At 38.9% G+C, this 22,297-nt stretch overlaps 1 protein-coding gene across 1 annotated transcript in view; it reads left to right on the forward strand.

Moving 5' to 3' along the window:
• Positions 1 to 2,585: 2,585 nt before the first annotated feature.
• CFAP43 (cilia and flagella associated protein 43) overlaps positions 2,586 to 22,297 on the forward strand; it is a 44,152-nt gene continuing 24,440 nt past the window's right edge. The window contains exons 1-13 of the mRNA XM_054277287.1: positions 2,586 to 2,629; positions 4,628 to 4,881; positions 5,676 to 5,772; positions 8,509 to 8,676; positions 9,609 to 9,759; positions 14,179 to 14,329; positions 15,731 to 15,793; positions 16,722 to 16,801; positions 17,494 to 17,625; positions 18,406 to 18,522; positions 19,616 to 19,696; positions 20,504 to 20,652; positions 21,687 to 21,790. Coding sequence (XP_054133262.1) covers positions 2,586 to 2,629; positions 4,628 to 4,881; positions 5,676 to 5,772; positions 8,509 to 8,676; positions 9,609 to 9,759; positions 14,179 to 14,329; positions 15,731 to 15,793; positions 16,722 to 16,801; positions 17,494 to 17,625; positions 18,406 to 18,522; positions 19,616 to 19,696; positions 20,504 to 20,652; positions 21,687 to 21,790 — 1,591 coding nt within the window. The remainder of the gene's footprint in view (positions 2,630 to 4,627; positions 4,882 to 5,675; positions 5,773 to 8,508; positions 8,677 to 9,608; positions 9,760 to 14,178; positions 14,330 to 15,730; positions 15,794 to 16,721; positions 16,802 to 17,493; positions 17,626 to 18,405; positions 18,523 to 19,615; positions 19,697 to 20,503; positions 20,653 to 21,686; positions 21,791 to 22,297) is intronic.

Genomic DNA, 22,297 nt, shown 5'->3' on the forward strand with positions numbered 1-22,297 from the left:
GACGGGTGTGCGGCCCCGCCTCTCTCCCTGCCTCCCTTCCCGCCCTCCCGACTCTCTCTCGGCCCGGGAGAGCTCCGCTGCCGCTGCTGACCCCGAGAGCTGCTCGGTGGTCCCTCCCTGAGGTGCCGCCCGCCCCACTCAGCTGGGACAGGCACTGCTCAGCTGCTCTCCCTCCGCCCGTCCCACCGAGCTGGGACAGGCACTGCTCAGCTGCTCTCCATGCTCTCCCTTTCTCCCTCCTCGTTTACAAATAACTGCACAACCAGCTCCAGCATTCCCGTGGCGATAGCACACTCACGGCCAAAGTCCACCTCACGGGCCTGCTGAGGTACCGGGTTCCCCTCAGTGCCTCCTCCTGCATCACCTACCACCCTCCAAAGCCCCATCCAACCCCACCTTGATGGTAACAAGAAGGGTTTATCTCTCTTGCAGCTGTTCTGCTTCATGATAAAAACCTCGAGAGGAGACAATAACCCAGGAAACAGCATAGCAAAAGTTAAATCTAACTTAATTACTACAGTGCAATTATAGGATTCATGCTTGCTTCTGCAAACATCTTTGTGGGAACATCAGTGTGTGCATAGAGCAAAAGAAAGAACCAAACACAGATTGAAGTCTTCTCCATCCCTTTGCTCCATCTCTAGTTGAGACTAGGGTACCAGGGCCTTCCTTGTACCAGCTTTCCTTGAAGTATAAAAATGGAAATGGAGGTGCTTTCCTCTCAATGATTTTCATATATTCACACAGTGTCCAAGTTGATTTCTGACCACAGAGGTAAAGTGATTCCCATCCCGTGGCTCCACACACCAATCTCCAGGTTGGCACTGTACATTTATTGAAACAGCACGTTTGTAGGGACACAGCTCTTGCCAAAGGGAGGGAAAATCCTGGCCTTCCTGGCAGTGCATACTCCTCTGTCAAACCCCCAGGCTAACAGAGCATTCTCCAGTCCCATCAATGGATCCATGTTTACACAGGGGACAAGTCCTACCTGTTTTGGTTTGGTTTTGTCACTGAAGTTGGGCCTCAGACACCAGGTTACACAGACCAATATTTTCTGTGGAGATCTCACCTGCAGAAAAACACCAAGATGATCACTAGTAACACAACCATGACACCATTATCCATTGCAGTGGAGGAACATGATTTTTGTTGAGTCACTGCTGCTTAGTTATGTATATATTAAGCAGCTCAGCACAGAAGGGGAGTGGTAACTTGTTGCACAGAAGTCTGCCACGCCCTAGGCAAACAGAACCTGTACATAAGGTGCTCTTTGCCAACATAAAAATTTGTCCACGCCCTAGGCAAACAGAACCTGTACATAAGGTGCTCTTTGCCAACAAAAAAATTTGTCCAACCAGCTGTGTTAGAGGACATAGTCTTTATTCTTCTAAGTACCTATCCTTAGTAAAGATTCAACAAAATTTTGTGTGATGAAAATAGAGAAAATTAATTTGAAATTTCTTATAGCAATTATGAAACACACAGGCAGTCTGCTAACCCACAGCCTGGAGACAGGCATGTAGGAACTCAAACCAGCATCACAAGACCCACATGCTGCAATAGGCCCTCAGAAGTACCAAAGAAAATAAACTCACTTCCTCATTCTCTGCTGGTGTTGGCTGACACGCAGTGTGCCTGTGGAGACAAGAGGTGAGGAATGGGCTTGTCCTGCTGCCTCTGGGCAGAAATGCCACTCTCCATGCATTGCCCTCTAGCACTGTGAGTGCACACCAGAATGGCAAAACTGCACACTGCCACCATCCAGGGAAGTTACAGCAAGCTAAAACAAAAAAAAACAAACAAAAAAAAAACACACCATAAATAAAAATCCTCCCTTAGGAAAAAAAAAATCTATTTTTTAAATACTTGGAGGTTATTACTGTGTCACCAGGCTAAAAGCTTCAAGTACAGAAGGAAAGGCTGGAAAGGCTGCAGGTGTACTTTCTCTTTTTTTCTACGGAAAACTTCTCCTCAGCTCACTCTGAAGCTTCAGGAGCTTTATTGTACAGAATCCAAGAAGAACTTTTGTACCTTGTGAAATTACAGAATCATCAAGGTTGGAAGAGACATTGAAGACCATCAAATCACCCCTAAACCACATCACCCAGCAGCAGATCTAGACCCCTCCTGAACACCTTTAGGGATGGTGACTGCAGAAAGACACAAGACACAATGGGAAAATAGCTACAGCTGTCCTGCAAAGAGACAGGCAGATGGCACTGGATGAGATGCAAGGACACGCAGGGTGACCAAGAGATGGAACCCACAGACTCTCTCCCAAGGCTGATGCGCTCCTACACTTGATTCAGCAGCAATGATTACCCAGGTGAAAGCGCACAGATATCAGTGGCTCAGGGGCAGAACTACCCAGCTTATTAACAATAAGAGCTGCAACAACAGCCCTCACACTTCTCACGGCTCAGGTAAGAAGCAACGTCCCCACCTGGGTTCTTAAATACCCGCCCGTGCTCATTGATTGGCCGGCGCAGAGGCGCGGGCCAATCAGCTGCGTGCTCCGAGCCGAGCCAATGGCGGGCGCCGTTGCTGTTGCCAGGGCGCGGGGGTCCCGCGGCGCAGCGGGCATGGCGGCGGGAGCCGGCGCGGAGGGAGCCACCCTGGAAGTGAGGTGGGGGCGGCCGGCACCGCGCCCACACGCTCCTGAGCCCGCCTGGGGGGCGCCGTGCCCTCAGCTGTGCTCAGCCCGCGGCGGCCCCGTGAATTGGGCGGTCAGACAGGGAGGGGAGGCTGCGCTGTCCGGGTCTGTGAGGACAACGCGGGGGGAGAGAATAATCATGGGCACGAATGGCAGGATCACGGAATGGGGCGGTCCAGGGGACCTCAGTGGTAATCTGGCCCAAGCTCCCTGCTCAGGCAGGGTCATCCCCGAGCATGGTGCGTGGGAGTACATCCACACGGTTCTGGGAGAGCTCCAGTGAGGAGACTCCACAGCCTGTCTGAAAAAAACCTGTGGTCACTCGCACAGTAGTTACCTGTCTATCTGTGTATCCGTCTATCCGTCTAGCTATCCAGTCTCTCTATCTATCTATCTATTCGTCTATCTATCCATCTATCCATCTATCATCCGTCTGTCTGTCTATTTCTCTCTCTCCCTACCTACCTACCTACCTACCTATCTGTCTCTAAACAGCCTGAACCCTTGTCCCCTTAGGCCTTTACTGGATGTATAAGAATGACAAATTGGACTGTCACCCCCATGAATTTATCTCTACATACAAGTTTTCTAGATTCCATTTTACCTCCTCAAACAGAAGTTAGGAATACTTCATTTCCACTGATTCAGAGCTAATGTTGCAGAAAAGCACATTAGCTTTCAGTAAGCGTGTTCAGACAGGTCTCATGTGCTGTGGCACCCCATACAACCTGTTCTTGTATGAAGGAAGGCCCAGAAAAACATTGGCAGCTGGAATGTCTCCTCTGTTGCCATGGCTTTCAGTTCATCTCCACAAGCACATCGTCAGGGCTCCCACTCCTCTCTGGCTCCACTTGACTCCTATGTAGCAAAAGAAGCCTAGAGCAGAAATTCCTCAGAAAAGATAATGGGAAGTTATTGCTGGAAATAAATTTATCTCAAGACCAGCAATTTTAAAACGTTCCTAAGTATGAGAGTGCTGAGGCTTTAGTACCATCTTCTCTGAAGAGTACAAAGGATCAGCAACTGAGCTGATTTTATGACTGACTTATGTTTGTGAAAGGAGCATAAAAATATTTCTGGTCATTGCAGAGAACAAAAGTCCTTCCCAGTCAAATTCTCTGATTTGGAAAAAGAGAAGAGATGGGATGTTTCTGAATAACAATTCAAATTATTCAGAGGGAGGATGCTAACAGCAGTGTTGTACACAGAGGGTATCTCTGACACTGCTGGAGCTTTCCTGCCATGGTACCAGCAGGCTGAACTGACATCCTCACTTGGTGGTACATGCAAATCCCTTTGCTAAGACCACCCTGGATGTTTGTCCACACACTTTTTCAAAAGTAAAAACATCTGCAAGCAGTTACAAATTTGTTGACACGTTGTAAGCTCATAAACAGAGTCCTCCTCAGTAATTCATTTCAGTCCTTGTGTAACACATCCTGTTTACATTCCAGAGTTTTACCATGTTAAAGTACTGGAGTCTTTAAAGCAGAACAGTCCTCCTGGTTTGCTTCATATAAACAGAAGCTGTACCTTTATATCTTTTATGTGTATGAGATGAACTATGAAAGTGCAAAAAAGTTAAGCAAACACAATTGGGTCCCAAGTACAGATCCTACCCATGCAGTTCTTTCAAATAAAGTTATACCCTCTGCAGGGATATGTGAAACCAGAGCCTGTGAACTTGGCTGACTCTATTTTTAGTGAAAACTGAAAGAAATAAAAGCATCTCTCCATGTTCTTATGCCAGTCCTTTGTGCATTTTGTGACTACGTTTTTAGAAACAGTGAACTAGTGACTCATAATACCAGATCTTAGTTGTTGTGGTTTTGCAACATTGGTATGAAGATGAGTCTAACAAATCCCAATCATCAGTTCAGTGTAACTTAGGCTGCAGCATTCCCTTTTGCACAGTATTTTGAGAAATTTGTGTCTGATTCATGTTTTAACATTCAGTTACTCTGTTTGCAGCTGGGTTCAGGGGTTCTCAAACAAGAACTTGGCCTTTATCAACAATCAAACTGTCTGCTACCCTTGTGGTAACTACATCCTCTTCCTGGACATCAAAACAAAGAAGACAAGAGCAGTGCAGTGTCAGAATGGCCAGGTGGGAGCCTTTGCAGCAAGTGCCAGCAGCCAAGTGGTGGCTTTTTCTGACCGGCAGCTGAATCCCCTCATACACATCTACACTTTTCCAGAACTGAGAAAACTGACAGAGTTAAAAGGTAGTGATGTGGGAACCCTCATCATCATCATTATTTCATTAAAACAGTACTTTAATCATCAGTTTCTGAAGTTGTGGGGCCTTCTTATAACATTTGAAAACCAGGGACAGTTTGTCCTTGTCACATGTCCTGTCTCATGAAGAGATTCATGGAAGGCAGTGCAAGGAATTTTCCACTGCACTACTTTAATTTAGGTTTAAGCTAGGGAGGAATATGGCCATACATAATGAAGCTATTTTAAAAGGAAAAGGAGTTAAATGGAATTAGTTTTAGGAAAATGTAGTCAGAATAAACAATAAAATCATACTGCAGTAGACTCCCAAGCCAGATGAGAAATCCAGGAGTGAGGGATGAGGGTTCTTGCAGTTAAACTTTGGAGTCCAGGATCTAATGTATGGTTTTGGCTGCTTCATGTAATTTCTCTCCTTGGTTTAGTTGCTTACCCTATTCATGTTTCAGTTCCCTTACCATTTAAATAAGGATCATGATGCTTGCATTTTCATGTATTTGAATAAAATTATGACTGCAAAGGATTTCATGGGACGTGGGGAAAAACACTTTACAATTTCAAGGTATTATTGGAAAGGAAATTGAAAAAATTCCAAGCAGTGATACATAGGGAGCATTTTTATGATCAAATCAAAAAAATAATCTGCAGTGAAGCAAAGAAATCAAGGGCCTAAAGAATATTTAAAGAGTTAAATGGATATAAAGGAAGTGAGAAGAGTATCTGTGGTATTATAAAATAAAATCTGGGACAATCAAAGACCATATTCTTTATTTTTACATTTCAGGTGATGCTCAGCTGGACTATACCTTACTTGCATTAAGTTTTAAAGGCCCATATCTGGCCAGTTACTCTTCAATCCCAGAGTTTGTTCTTTCAGTATGGTAAGAGTAAAAAACCAAAATTCTCTTACACCATTTGTATTTAATTCATATTTTTGTGTGACTACTGTTTTAGCACAGATTAAGCTATGAAGGTTGCCTTCACCTCCCTTTTTTTTTCCCTGACTGATCATTGTCTGCAAACTTTCTGAACCAAAAATGCTGTTTATTTTTTAGTATTAGTAGACACTAGTCAAAATGGCTGTTAATGGTAGCAAAGTTATCTTTCACCTTCTTCCAAATTTTGTTTTTTGGAGTGCTTCCAGAGCCTTCAGCATCAGTTAATTATCTGTTCACTGTTGGAGGGGGAGCACCATGCTGGTTGTGGAGGAAAGTTGCCTGCTGAAAAGAGGAGAAGGGTTCTAAAGCTGATTGGCACTGGTTTGTCCCCCTGGACTGTTCAGTGGTCCTCTTAATTACTTTTGCTTGATCTTAGTTCTGGCTTAAAATTTTGCTCAGTGATTACACAAACTTGGATCACTGGGTTAGATCATAATTTTCTGCTCATTGATGTGAAGTATTATATAATGCAGTGCAGATACAGCAAGGTAGAATATTTAATATTTTAATTGTACTATAAAATATAATCCTGCTCTTGCCTTCATTGCCAGCAAGCTCCCATTGGCTGTGGAGTCTGAGCACTTCAAATTAAATGTGGAGGGTGGAGTAGGAGAAAGGCAAGTGAGGACATGCAGGGAATTGTCAGTATAGTCTCATTTTACTGATGATATTTTCTTGTACAATTATAAGTGAAGATGCAGAAACTTCTGGAATTTCAGTAATGAGAGTAGATGCTATTACAGATGCCTCTTCTCCCTTCTGAAAAAGAATAATGTTTGCTGTGAACTCTGATCATACACAGTAGTTCAAGAAGGATGTCTGTGCATATCACACTGGAAACCAGCAAAGGCTCACTGGCCTGACAGCTGACACACTCATCACCTACAGCAGAAGTAACACACATGGTCCAGTGTGTTCATTGTGTGCTCTTAAACAAAAATGCACCATCCTGAAAGACCTCTCTAGATTTTTCTTAAAACCAGGAACACCTAGAAGTGTTTAAATGCATTAAAGTAGTAGTAATTTCCAGGGCCAAACAATTTTAACCAGTTTGAAGCAATATGTTACAACTATCAGCAGGTAATTGTCATAAAAACCATCTAAGTCACAAAGAATTTAGTAACAAAATACAATTACATTAGAATATTAAGCTTAGAATGTGCAATGATTTGAACAGAGGTGTGTGAATTTACTGTGAAATCAGGACCTTCATTTTTGTGATTGGATTATATTGTGCATTCATTGAAGATCTATGTGTGTATAAAGGTCAGAAGTCACAGTGTAGAGCATTAGATGTCATGACTAGATGACAATTGCACAGCCCCAGTACTTTAAGCAGCTAGTTTGGAATCAGAGGTGTAAGAGATGTTTTGAAAGATGTCAGTCTCAAAATATAAAGAGCTTGTGGATAACTAAAAGCTGCCTTTCATCTGAGATATTTTATCTGTAATACTTATTCTTTGCTGTTCAAAGGAGAAACTTAATGTCAGATTCCTTTTCAGATACATGTTTCACCATAGTTTCAGATCTTAATAAATTTTCTGCTATAAAACCCTGTTGGCATTATCTGGTAGGTATGAGACAAGAACATTCTGACAGATCTTTAGAAAGCAAGATAAGCTGATATCTGTAAAAGTTAGAATTGCAGTTTATAGCTTCCTGTAATTTTAATGAGAGCAACTGCATATGTGTGAATAATTCCCATTTTTTGCATATGCTATAAATGTTAACCATTGTTTGCTTTGTGATGGTTTCTGTGAGTGAATTTTTTACAGCCAGGCTAAGGGATTATACTGAATCTATTTACAGCAGTGTATGCATTTTACATTTCTCCTCTCAGCAATAATGACAAATACTAAAGCTATAAATGTTATTTAGATTAACAGTCAGATAGATTGTCCAATAAAGTAAAAAACAGTTTTAACCATTTTCTTCAAATGTTGTTAATCAGTTCTTGGATAGCACCTAAAAATGCAATTACCATCAGATATTAATCTGAATATTGAAAAATATTAAAAATAGATGAGGAGGTCATAAAGTAGGTTATACTGGACAAAAGAAAAGTCAGCGGAAAGCAGATTCCCAGGTTTCTGTTAGCTACACATAACAGCCCCACACAATCTCTGCCCTGGTTTCTGGCCAAGTTAGTTAATGCAGCCATAGCTTGTATGTCTGCATTCTCAACACAATTACTGTATTATCTAGGTAATTAATCCATAGATAATCAGAAGCTGAATGTGGTTTCTTTCCTCATTATCACACCTTCCAGCTGCAAGCACTACAGTCATTATGTTACAGATTGGAAAAGCAAGGCTGGGGTGCTGAAGAGTTAATTGTTTGGGCCCATTTTAGTTGTTGCTGATGGAGTTAATGACAAAAAAATCCATTTCTCTTGACCATTAGTCTTTTCACAAAAGGGATTGACTGATAATGTTTCTAAAATGTCAGTTATTCAATCGTTTTCTAGCAGTAATAATTTTATGTGTGGCTAATTAACCACATCCTTTTCATTCTCAAGAGGACCTTACTGTTTTGACAGCAGAAAGTTTTTGTCAGTGACAAAGTATTTGTTTTCCAGACTGGATCTTGAACATCAGTCCTAATCACATCCCGACTTTTGGCTTCAATGTTTTTTACCTGCTTAATGGATTTAATTTTCTTTTATTCTCCTTAATGAAGGAACTGGCAAGAAAATATCCTCCTGTGCAGTGAGCATCAGCCAGGGCTCACAGGAACCTCTCTGAGTTTTAACCCCATGAATTGGCAGCAGCTGTGTTTTGTTGCTGAGAGCTCTGTTACCATCTGGTGCATTGAAAAGAGCAAGGACGAGCATCTCCTCACACAACAGTGAGTGGAACCACCCTCAGGCTAAGAGCAACATCTATAAGTATATTTTAATAATTAAAGACTGGCAACACACATCTATTTGCAAAGGATTTAGTCCCACTTAGTTCACCTAGGTATTGCAGTCAGTAATTACTAAATCACAACCACTATAAATCTGTCTAGTCAAGCAAGTGAATTAAATTTATGATTTCATTTCTTAGTACTCACATGACAAGATTATGCACACCATGAAGCTAATACTAATCAGCTGCTTTGGCAGCCTTGATCAAAAGCTGTGTGACTGAATAAAGGTAGTGCCTGGACTGCTTTTTTGTACATGGCTATGTTGAGCATTGCTTTTGTAGCTATGAAAGCATCAAATTTAGATCAATTTGTACAAGCATAGTTAAACAATATCTTGTTGTAGTCACAAATTGTACCAAAAGCTGTATCAGTTTTTCGATGTGATTTCCAACTTCTGTGGCTAATTTACAGGTCCAGAGAGCATAGCTCTGTCAATGCAATTCACTGAGCACAGCAAAACTAGAATTTATTTATGCCAAAATGTGTTTTGAGGTTGGTGGAAAAGTAGCATGTACCACTGAAGCTGGATTTGTTGACATATAAAACATGTGCTTCGAGGTGGCAGCTACTCTGCCATTCCCAGCTGTGTTTAATCTCATTAACTATTAATGTAATCAACATATTGCCACATCCACAGTTACACTAATGAAAGTATAAACAAGGCCTTAATTTGTGATCTGAAAAAACCACCAAAGGGCTTTTTGCCTTTTGGCCTTACAGAATGCATATGGAAATACATAGGCATACTTATTTTTTCTCCATTCAGTTTGCAGAAATAAAGCCCATTTTAAAAACAGCTTCTCCATTTTGTAGCAGTGGTTGCTATTCATATCTCTGCTCCTCTGACTCTGTCTTTTGCCTTTTCACAGCCCTGTGAAACTCCCTGATGAACAGGGGGCCATGAGTGCTCAGGAGGATTGGTTTTTCCCACCTTCTCGTGAAAATGATCCATACTATGGCCCTGATTTGCCAATTTCAGCCATTGGTGGACTGGAAGGAGATGAAGCAGAAACATTTGTGGTAGTTACTGAATTTTTCCCTTTTTACTATTGCCAGTCATATTTTCTATACAAATAGTTGTTAATAAATTCATAATTCTAATGCTTATTAAATAGGTACAACCCAGTAAATAGATCTGTTACCTCAGCAATATTTTTGAAATCCATTTTTCCAGGAGACTGAGAAGGCACAATGCTGCTGCATAGTGCAGTACAGTGTTGAGATGTTTGACATAGCTCCTAACATATATCTGTGCAGTGGATGTTTGAATCTGTGTCAGCATTTTACTGTATTCTGCTAAAATGACCTGCTGAAAACTTGAAAACTTATTCCCATGCTAAATTAACCCTCATGTATTCTTGCTTCCCATTGGGATTTTCTTTTTGACATTGAAAATGTTTCAAGCTATGAAAACGTTGAGGGGTTTTTTCCAGACAGAAACCCCTGCTTCTGAAATTCATTCCCATACCACTGGAAGTGTTGGACCTTGCCATTGGTCTCGCTTGTATTTGATTATTTACTTTTTATCCTCCCTTGAGGTGCCTCTTTTTAGAGGCTTCAAAAGTCTTCTCATTTTCTTGAAATTTTACTTTCACATGACTACCAGAAGTGTGAAAACATTTAGTTTGCAAATCTGGGATTCTCTTCTTAGATTAAGACCATCAATTTCTATTTGGTGGCTTGTGGTGTATATGAGACACCAAAACTGGCATGCATAAGATGACACTGGCAGTATAGACTGCATCTGCTCAATGGACAAAGTAGAATCAAAAAGTAAAACCAGGAAATTATGTTTTCCTGACTTCATCATCTTTTTGTTGCCTCATGCTTTCACAGTGGTAGAGGTTTTTAACTGTGTAACTAGTTTCCTATGGTTTTTAGGACAATCAAGAACTATTTAAAAAATCCTTTGTTGATTCTAAATACATGTGAACTGTTCCTATTTGAGATCACTTAGAACATAGAAAGGGAAGATAATATGTGGTCATCTGGGGCCTTGCCATTTTCTTCTGCATTACTGCCTCTTAGGTTATGTGCAGATGATGAATTCTGCAAAACCCACTTTGTTCTTTATTCTGTAAAGTGAATTACAAGTAGTATTGGAGAAAAAACAGTTCCTGTGTTAGGTCTGTGAGGCTTTATAGAATTTGTCCTTGAATAGATGCCGTGCTGTGCAGTAGTGGTAGGTTCTCATGCTTGAACTTGCAGAACCATGTTGGGGACTTTTCTACATGGAAAAGTTTGTGCTTTCAGCCATGCTAGATACATGTACTAGAGATCTTTATAGGGTCTTTGCATTCCCAGCTGCCTTCAGAAAACCTAGATTTCTTTTAAGTACCTTCAATGTGATTATGTTCTCCTTATCCATAGAAATATTTCTGGAGTAAGAGTAAACTGTTCTAATAGTCTTCATTGAAGATTTCATTTTCTTTCAAATGATATGGTAAATATTTCAATAGTTATTTACTGTCCAGTTTTCTTAGATGGATGTATTTTGGTTGTTAGTAGTGGTAGGTAATGCACAAGTTGTTTAGAAATGAAATGGGGTTTTTCTCAGAAATACTGGCTTTTGTCCCTTTTGTTGTGAGGGTGGTATGTTGTTTCCTGTGTACTAAACTGTGAGGTTCTACACTCAGAGTTTACCTCTGGGAGGCAATGAATCTGTTTCTGGCATGTTTTCACCTTGCTCCAGGAGATGGTAGCTGGGTAATTTTTTTTAGGACTTGAATTTATTGTGCCTTCCAGCACTAATTCTCTCCTCCACGCATGCCTGTGCACATAAACTCCATCTCTAACCGAGCAGAAAAACTGAACCCTTTAAGATCTTCTAAGCCCTGACACTGGAGGGAAATCACATGTTTGTGATTGTGCTGTCACGTTTAGCACCTCTTTCCAACACCCCAGCACTGAAAGCCAGCCCAGTGTGCTTGTTTGCCTCTTGGAGGTGTGTCGGTGTTCCATGCTCCAGAACCACGTACTGAGACTGTCTACGAACCCAAGTGTAACCACAGCGGGGCAGCAGAGGGAAAGGATTGAAATATCCCACAGCTTTCCATTCTTTTCTTCCTTCCTCAGAGTTTTCTAAATGTGCTTTACCACAGAATCACAGAATGTGCTGGGTTGGAAGGGCCCTACAAGGATCATGGAGTCCAACTCCTGGTCTTGCACAGGACCATCCCCAGGGATCACTCCCTGTCCCTGAGAGTGGTGTCCAAACTCTTCTTGAACTCTGTCAGCCTTGGTGCTGGGACCTCCTCTTGGGGAGCCTCTTCCAATGCCCAGCCAGCCTCTGGTGAAGAAACTTTCTTTAATGTCCGACCTAAACCTCCCCTGACACAGGCCATTTCCTCAGGTCCTGTCACTGTCACCACAGAGCAGAGATCAGTGTCTGTCCCTGCTCTTCCCCTCAAAAGGAAGTTGTAGCTGCAGTGAGGTCTCCCCTCTGTCTCCTTTTCCAGGCTGAAAAGACCAAATGACTTCACCTACTCTTTATATGACTCCCCCTCTAGAGACTTAACTATCTTCTTAGCCCTCCTTTGGCTACTCTCTAACAGTTTATTATTCTTCTTCTATTGCAGTGACCAAAACTGCTCACAATATTCCAGGTGAAGCAGTCCCAGTGCAGAGCAGAATGGGACAATCAAGCCCACTTGAATCCATTTCACCTCTAGCACCAATTTTATTCCATTGTCTTTTTATAAAACTTTTTGTGGCAAGGATCCATCATGGATTTTTTTCCCCTGATGAGGTGCTACTCAAAAGGGAGAGAAGTCAAAGAAAGACAGCATCATCATCATCATTATTATTATTATTATTATTATTATTATGCACTACCATACCATTGTACAGTTCAAGAAGCAACCCTGTTGGGGATTTACATAATCTCATCCTAGGCTTAGCATATTTTTATGTGTAAAGACAGTGATGGCAGAAGGTACAAAGGAACACTGCAGAAATTGTGTTTACCCAGAAAGCTTCTGTTTTGCAGAAGTTCAGTTACAACCTTCCCAAAGATTTGTGATGTTCAAGCCTTATAAAATCAGTGAAAATGCCTATATTAGATGTTTTTCTGGGTGATGTAAAGCCCTATTTGTTTTAAATTTGTTACTGTCAGCCGTATTTGATTTATAAAGTAAATATTAATATACTTTATTCCTGTAACATTTTTCCCCTGAGAAACTAAAAATGCTTTGTAGGCATAAATAAATAGAATGTAAGTTACTTACCCAGAGTCACATAACAAGGACTTGGTATATTTTGCTAATGAAATCTAGGTACTTATGGATCTCTGTCCTATGTTTTCATCACAGGTCCATCCACATTTTCTCTTTTTATAGAACCTTTAGTGAGACAGCAAGTTTTTTACAGAATCATCCATAACAACCTTCTTTTTTTTCATCCATCATATTGTTTAGTGACCCTCACCACTTCTGCACACATGTATAGTGCTTTGAATCCTCTCTTTTAAATGTTCTCCCAAAGTTTTCTTGTGTTTTGTCCCCCTCTTCCCCCCCTGAATCTCTTTAATCTGGTTCTTTCTGTAAGGGTATTTTTATGACCTCTGTTACTGTTTTATCTGAACAGGCCACTCTCTGTCTTTAATAATATTTGCTGGAGAAGTTCTGTTCTTCCTGTTTTATGGAGGACAGATTTATGAGAGTTATTTTAGCAAAATGAAATTCAAGGCACATGGGAAGTCCAGGTCAGGGATATTTCTAGCACTTATTTGCAGATGACACAAAGATTGACAAAGCTGTTTTACAGAGCCATTTGGATTATACAATAAGATAAGCTATTCAAACAAAATGTGTTTTAGTACTGCCAGGTATGCAAGAACCACATGTTTATGTTTTGGCTATAAAGTGGAAGAATATTCTGAAAAGCAGTTTGAAAGGCATTTGTTGTGGTGAGGTCATAATAAGTAACCATTTAAATTTGGGCTTCTAGTGCCCTTCTGACATTTAAAGAACTTTCTATGGGCTCAGTGTATTGAATTTTATCATAATTCTATCATTAAAACTTTGGGAAATGCCCCTGTTGTGGTAGGTCAATATCTTTGTGAGGATAGGGAAGATACTGGAGGGATTTCCAAGCTAGAAATAAAATTGTAACAGATGCAAGTGCTGGAGAATAAATCCAGATAAATGCAAATTTAAAACTAGATAGTTTTTCATTGAAAATATAATTCATCATTTAAACAAGTTTCTAGAGGGAGAAGTGACTTCTCCACCACAGTCTCCAGATATACACTTTTTTGGAGAATGTTCTCTGTCAAGTTACTGGTTTCAGTGAAGGGATGACTGAATAAAATAATGCTGATGTTAAACATGATGTCAGACTCCGAGGTAATGATTTTTTTTTCTTATCTTGAAATGTATGTAACAACTTGTAGAGATATTTGTCAATTGTTGATTGAACTTGTTTATTTTCATGCTGAAGCCTAGAAATTGTATTAAGACTTCAGTGCATCCCACTGCCCACTGCTGGACTGCAGCCTCAGAAATATACATGGGCTGTAAAGAAGGATATGTTTTGGCAATTGATGCTGAGCAATACAGTGTTTCTGTTCTTCAACAAAAATCCCCACCTGGTAAGAAATAGCTGAGTGAGTTTCATTCAAGCAGGAAAGAAAGTAGATAAGTGAAAGCTTTTTGGGCTTTCTTCTGTTCTTCTATTGGGTACCTTACAGAAATTATAAAGCTGTTTTGTAGAACCCTTTTTTTTATTAGTAGAGTAAGCATATGACAATGTCTTTTTAGATTCTGTGGGGGTGTTTTTAACAGCCAATAACTGACTTTCATTTTTCTTCATAAAAAACCAAAAAAAAAAAACCCAAAAACCTGTAAATAGATCAAAATTTATTAAATTAACTGTGTTTCCAGGAATCTTGAGGTGGTGTCTCCTCTGCTAAGTGCCACTACCCTTCTGTGCCCATTAAGAGGGCTCCTAAATGGAGGATGCTGACACACAGCCAGCAAAAATTGTTCCTTAAGCAATGTGTACCCCATCATCCTTTGATGGGATGGAAGGTGTCAATCCTGTGGTGCACATGAAGTTCATACCTTGGTCAGGGCTAGGAGGGGTACTGGAATATACTTTTCCCTAACATAGGGATGTTTCCCTAACAAACACTGAATTAGTGGTAATAGATAATCTCCTGGTAATCTTATTTTCTTCTGTTTACATATAGCACATGATTTTTTAAGCTGCAGTAAGTACCCCGACTTCATTTTTGATAGTTAACACCAAAATGGAAGGCTGCTTTTAAAACAATCTAACAAACCAGCATTATTTCTCTTTTTAAAACAATCAGACTTTTAAATTTAGCAAATCAAGAGTTGGAAATCATCAAGAAATAAAAACCTGAGGTGTGACCAGAACTGTTTTTGTTAGTTGAGTAGAAGGCAACAAGAATATTGGCCATTTGGGCCTTTTCTTGGCCTGTCTGTTCATCTTTGAGTCCTGTCCTAAAACTGTTTAACAAAATGCTGTATATTTATATTATACTAAAGCTTCTGCTTAATTTAAAACAGACTGCAATCTGTATCTAGCAGAATGCTTAAGTGCATGGCCAGCACTAAGCACATGCTGAATTCCTGATATTGTGCTGCAAACAGAATCATAAGGAGCCACATTTCACTTAGGCATTGTTTTCAGAGTGGCTGAATTTTCCTTCTAAGTGTATAAAAAAATAAATCATTGTTAGAAATAAGAATACCATAACTTGGCACTAGAAGATAAATCTGCATCTGAGCCCCTCTCCACACCCAAGTCCATGTTATCTCCTTGTTACAGCTGTAAACTGAATAACAGAACTTGCTTGCTCAGTTGCATAGATGGCAGAAATGGTAGATATTCAGGAAGAATGCACATATTTCATTTAGCATACTGAACCTGGCCTTTTGTTGAATAGAGTGGAATACAACTGACTTGTTTTACAATATTGATCTACAAACAAGGTTGACATTCTAAATTGTTTTCTTTTGTGCAGAGTTCATGCAGAAAATAGCAGATGTGGTGTCCTATGCTCGTAGTGAAGTGCAGAAAAAGAAAGGTATTTCCATGTTCAAATGAAGCTAATAGATTTTTAGGCAGCACTGCTAATGTCTGGGAGTAATAATATGTGAGTGCAGCTGGAAGCCACTGGTTAGAAAAACTCATCTCACACTGGCCTCTGCAAGACACATTGTTGGCAATCTTGTGTGTGTTTACATGACAAAAGATTAACAGCTTTTCTGCTAAGAGACAGCCAAATTAAAAGCCTCAGGAGAAACAGTGACAGTGGAAAAAATTGTGTTCATTCTAATTTAAATTGGAATAAGTGGTGCTAGAAGAGGTTCCCTACTGCTTAGTTTTAGCATTTCTGTAGAACTGCAATCACTCATCATTTATCTGAGTTAGGATTTAGGGGTTTGTCTCAAACGCTTTGTTTTGGGCACCACAGTACAAAAAAGAATGGATGAAGTTCAGCACATTTCCACAAAGGTTGTTACAGTCTTGTTACATTACATATAAATTTGGTGTGAGAAAACTGTTTGTTCAGCCTGGAGAAAAGGAAATGAGGGATTTTACTATTGCTTTAGCTATCCAGTGAAAGGTTACAGAGAAGATACAACCAAAGAACACAGTTTGCATTAACAGGAATTCTGGGTATATTTTAGGAAATAAATATTTTCACAGTGAAGGTAGTCAGACATTGGGACAAATTGCCCAGAGAAAACATGGAATTGCCATTTTTGGGTATATTCAAACTTTAGCTGATATGAGTCTGGGCAACATAATTCAACTTTGCAGTTGGTTCTGAGTTTGAAATCAGCTCTGAGCAGGAGGTTGGATTAGAGGACTTCTAGGATCCCTTCCAATCTAAATGACTCATGATCCTTTTACTCACAAATAAATAGTAAATTATCCTGGATTTGGAGTTGCAATACATGGTTGAAATAAATTAAATTTGATATTTTGTGTTGGTTTTGTGCTTTCAGGTCGCAAACCAAGCAATCTGCAAAAACCAGTTTTACTTGCTATGGCATTTTGTAAAGAGGGACTGTATGCAGCTGGACATGTAAGGCATCCTTTGTGCTTTTGATTTACTCTGAGTGTGTGAAATCTGCATTCAAATGGAGTATATTTGCAGAGTTCAGTGCAAAGACAGGAGTTAGGAAAAAGTGAGGGGCTGCAGGACCATAAAGTTCCTCTCTGGTGTTGACTATGTTACTTTGTTAAGGCTTGACACAAGGGAGGAGAGTGTGAAAGGATTCCATTTTTGTACTCAAAGAAACAATAAAAGAGGATAATCCTGGTTTTATTTAAGAATATTGTAGAGGAACAAAAATGAAGGATGGACAAAATAGGAAAGGAGAGAAAATGGCCAATAGAATTACCAAATTATTTTGTGCAATATCTAACTCAATCTGAAAATGCCATTGTACATTCCTGCTCAAGTGGGAGACAAATTCTTACACTGTCTCAAAAACAACAATATGAAATCAAAAGCATTATCTAATGACAGAATCTGTTGTCATCAAACATGGACTGTCACTAATAATTGTATTAAAGAACACCTTTATGTTCAATAGATTTATTATCTCAGTTTAGAGTGCTTTAATTTAAACCTACTAAAGACAAATGACACCATTGGTGATGGGATGCAGTTAAACTCTGCTGCTCTAGTGATATTCTTAAGATCTTGCAGTTTATTTTGCCAGATAGTATAACTGACATAGACCTCATGTGGATTTGTACTTTTCTGCACAGGAGGGCATTTTAATCTTTTATCACATCAAAGATCTGCAGTATGAGATAAAAATCTGTGCTGATATCTCAGAGCCCATATCCAGCCTCGTGTTTTCTCCTGATTACACCAGTCTGCTGCTTGTCACTGACCAGGTACAACATTTGAGATAACAGCACTACATAATGGGATATTCCTGGGATTCTATATGAATATGCTGATACTGTTAGTACAAAATGTTTATGTAATCACACAAGTACAAAATGTTTAATGTAATCACACAAGTCAACAAATTCTATCAGAACTGAACATAGTCCATTCTGTGTTTTTACTGAAAATTGGAAAAACTTTTAATGAAGCACAGAACAATTGTCTCCTAGAGATGATGGAATATAAAGTACCTAATGTTGGGATTTCCCAACAGAAATCCTTGTGTGTGTGTTCAGTTGAATACATGTTCAGGGTCTCTCATGTGTCCAAGTCATGGATCTACTGGGCATGAATTCCAGGCTTGATGTGTGCCTGCACAGGAGAAAAGTGTACCTTGGGTGTATCAGACCTACTGTGACTCTGCAGTAGGGTTGTTCTCTCTACAGACATGAAGTTTTGTGCTGGTGTCTATTTATTCATTTCTTGAGTAACGTGAAATTGGGTGTGTTTAAATTACTTTATTAAAGCAAGTTTGAGAAACAAAACTTCTTGAAAATATGGTTAACTGGAGTGCTCTAAAAGGAACTAACATTAACCAGGGTAAATTAATATAATCCTCTAAACTCAGATGAATCCTACTAGGCACATTTTACCTAAGGTTTGAGTCAAATATAAAAGCTCAAAGAGTGAAGCTCAGAAAGATGGGAGGGTTTTTTTAAGTCTTCAAAAGCTTCTAATGAAGAGTTTCATATGCCAGTGATGGATTATTTCTCTGTATTTGTCAGGGGACAGTCTATAGTTACAGACCTGCCCATAGTGGAGAAGCTGTCAAACTCTTGGATGCATCCAGCAGTTGTTTTCTGGCAGCTGATTTTCTTACTCCAGGGAACAGCTACTGTGTGGTAAGTAATTGTATTATTTGTAATAGAGAATAATAGCTCTTTTCAGGTAACCAATATGTTCTAAGGCACAAAATGAAAAGCCTTGCAGAAATCAAATTGTTCTGATATTTGTTACAGTTATGTAACTTCTCATTAAGGAAGTAAATAGCATTCATTCAGCTATAGTCTATAAAAGGGTCAGAACTTTTATACTGGGTTTCAGGTTGGATAATTTATGTTGTATTGGTTCTGATGCTGATTTGTGTGACTTAGATTGTTCAGGAAGATAGCTGAGCAAAAGATGGATTCAGTTCAGAGAACTGATGTTGTCCAACAATTGCTACTGATCTTTTTAGCCCTCTGCACAGATTGGAACATCCTGAGAGATACTTCTGTGCTGAGTCCAGGGACCAAGAAGGCCTTACTCATGCACCTGTCCATTCTTAGAAATTCCTTGCTTTTCACTGTCTTTTACCCCTGCAAGACATATATCTTAATCACCAATTCATTTCCAAGCCATGACTTCTCCAGGTAGCCAGCCTAGAAAACCTGGGGTCATAGTTTATTAACTTGGCTGAATCACTTTGTTCACCATTAGCATGGGAATGCTAAATTTTACCTGACTGTGTGTGAGTAGTGTGAAGGTTGACTGATCTCTAGCCTTACTTCTTGTAAGCCTTACTGCTTGTAATTATGGAATTACAAAATTACCTGGATATAGGAAGAACTCAATTGTTTGATACCCATCATTTTTCCTGTGAGAAAATGAGACCTCTCCTCAAGGCCTTTCCTTTGCAAATAAAATTATAAGCAGGTTGTTCTATTGCTGGCAGGATGGCAGGAGTGCTAATATTGGTCAAGCTGACAAATTTTGCCCTAAATTGTCTCATTCTGCTAGAAGCTGCAGGAATGCACAAAAATTATTGAAAATATTCCTTAAGTTGATGTACCTTGCAGCACCTGGATTTAATGAAAAGCTAAATAATCCCAAGTAAACCTTAATCTGCCATGCTCAGTGATTATTTGAATCTATATTCTATAGGAGATCACTAGTCACTTCCAGACTATTTGGTTGTTTCATCCTCTTCTGACTCTGTTTTTCTCTGTTCAACAGTCTGTAACAATTTCAGGTGAAGTACAAGTTTGGTCCTTGGAAGATGGAACTTTCCTCAGCAAGATAAACCTTGATACTGAGGTACAAGTAACCAGGAGCTTGTATCATGACTGATACTTAAAAATTTCTGTATTTTTAAATTGATAGCATCATATTCCACAGATTTGCATCCATCAGTGCAGAGGAAAGCTCAGTAATGTCTTTGAGCAACCCATCAATGAGATTTAAAGATTATCTTTCAGAATGTTCCCTTGAGCTAATCCTGTCATGTTTTTATCTTGACTTCAAAGCAGAGGAAACATTTCAGCCAAATGTCCTCATGATGCATCTTTCAGTATATCTTTGTAAAAAAATCTAAATTTTTATGATATTCCTTTTTTTTTTTTAAACGAGTAACAGAAAAGTTTCAAAAGTATATAAGCTAAATGCCTTGACTGATAATGAAAAACAGGTTTTAAGAATTGAATTGCTAAAAGTATTCCCAACTGTTAATGTCTTGTCCTGATTTAAGATGCATTCAGACCCTGAAATCTGACATAGTAAAGAATAAAACCCCTTTCTATAACAGCTATACACACAACAGTGCACTCACTGTTTTATTTAGGTGAAACTTCTTTCACTTAAAATCTAGAGAGTGGGTATAATGGTTGTTTTTTTCTCTGCAAAGAACAGAATTAAGTTTTGATGTGTAGCTACAAAGCATAGATAAAATTTCCATTATGTCTCTAAATACTTTCTTTGTTAAAAACATGTTTTTTAAATAAACCACTTGTGGTTTCTTCTTCAAATTTTAGGGACTTTTAAATAGCAAAGGAAATTGCATGCTAGCAAATAGCATAATATATAAAAATATGTTGAATTGTTAAGTATCTTCTACTTCTCAACCAGGCAACTTCTATGGCTTGCAGTCCCTCCTCCAAGAGTGTTGCTGTAGGGACCCAAAGAGGTCAAATCTGTTTCCTTGATGTTACCAAAGCTGAAGCTCCAAGGGTTGTTCACAAAACTTTTCTTTCCAAACTTCCAGTGCTGTCTTTGCAGTAAGTATGTAGTAGGGTAGAGATATTGTCAGTTTATTGCTTGATTATTGATATTAGTTGAACAAAAAAAAATTGACTTTTTTATTCTACAAATAAAAAATTGAAATATTTTAATAGCTTCTACATTTTTTGAGCATATTCTGAATTACTTGCAAGAGGCAGTAACAGGATTTATATGAGAGAAATATAATAAATCTGTATTTTAAGAAGGTTTAACTGAACACAGAAGATACTGATGTATAAGATCCTTTCTGAAAAATCACCATATGCAGTAATTATGCACAATTCCATGTATCTCACTTTAGAGGGTTATTTCTCACTGAATATAAATTTAAGGTTTTGTGAAGTTAAATTTAAGCCTTTTGGTCATCTCTTTCTATATGGTGGATTTTTTTACCATTGCTAATTATTCATTTACTTGAAGTTCTGGAGATTACCAGTCCTCTTGTAATTAGCTCTAGTTATCTAAAAGGCTTTTGGTGTTTGGTTGGGGTTTTCTGTTGGTTGGGTTTCTCCCCCCTGCCACAATTTTTGAAAAATCGGAGAGTATTTTACTCTCCTTTGCAAAAGATAGAATGGATTTTGAACTGTTAAACTTTAATATAAATCTGCTTGTTATTTGAGACTCAGATGTATCCCTCTTCACAGCTACCTAAGACAGAACTTTAAAAATAAAGACAGAAAGCAACTTGTTCAAAGTTGTTCAAAATTAAATCAATGCAAAAATGTTTTTTTTTCAAAATAATGTCAAGATCTGTGTAATAGTTTTATTTCCAAAATAGTGAATGTAAAAGAAATTTAGACTTAACGAAGTTGTTAATGCAGACTGCTGTGGAGTATGATCAACTTTAAATTGACCTCTCACTCAATTAGAAACTGCACTCATAGTACTGAGCTTTATATCTGACCCTAAACTGCAAACCCAGGAGCTGAAGTTTATGTTGCTGCATTTAGGCAAGTTATGGGAGTGAAATTATTTGACTCTTTGTTGACTGTATTGAATTGATTTCTATTTGGACTTGCATTTTACCTAGTTATGATCAGATTGGTCAGTTCCTCATTGCCAGAGCTACAGAAGGACACATCTTTATTCTAGATGCTCGTCCATCAAAATTGTTTCAGGTTCTGGGATATACAGGTAATACATGTAACAACATTATTTACATTCTCTTTTCTCTATTTTATGCATTTAAATATAATTCTAATTCTGTCTAAGCCATTCACCTTCCTTCTATTAATTTTCTTGGGGGACTAAACATATTCTTGCCACCTGTTTTCTAAGGGCCAGAGTTCTTTTTGCGGTTTTTTGTTTTGGTGGGTTTGGTTGGTTGGTTCTGGTTTTTGCTTTTGTTTTCCCCTTTGTAATTTTAGTTAGCAAATGTACCAATATTACCTTTCTTTCAAAGTATGTATAACCCACAGGGAAAAGAATGCACTAACTGACAAACTGATCACAGCTCCAGCATAAAATTAATAGTGATGGCAAAGAACTAAAGAACTCTGTGAGAATTTGGACTAAAGTGCTGTAGGTTATAATCATTGTTCAATCTCCTACTTCAAATTTCTACCACAGACATCTTTTACATGGGAACTGCTGAAATGGTCAGCTTTGATGATTGATAGTGAGGAATAAAATATGATGAAT

This window comes from Melozone crissalis, unplaced genomic scaffold (genome assembly GCF_028551555.1).
Source record: "Melozone crissalis strain CALT ecotype California unplaced genomic scaffold, PUWL_Pcris_2 ptg000019l_1, whole genome shotgun sequence".
NCBI lineage: Eukaryota > Metazoa > Chordata > Aves > Passeriformes > Passerellidae > Melozone > Melozone crissalis.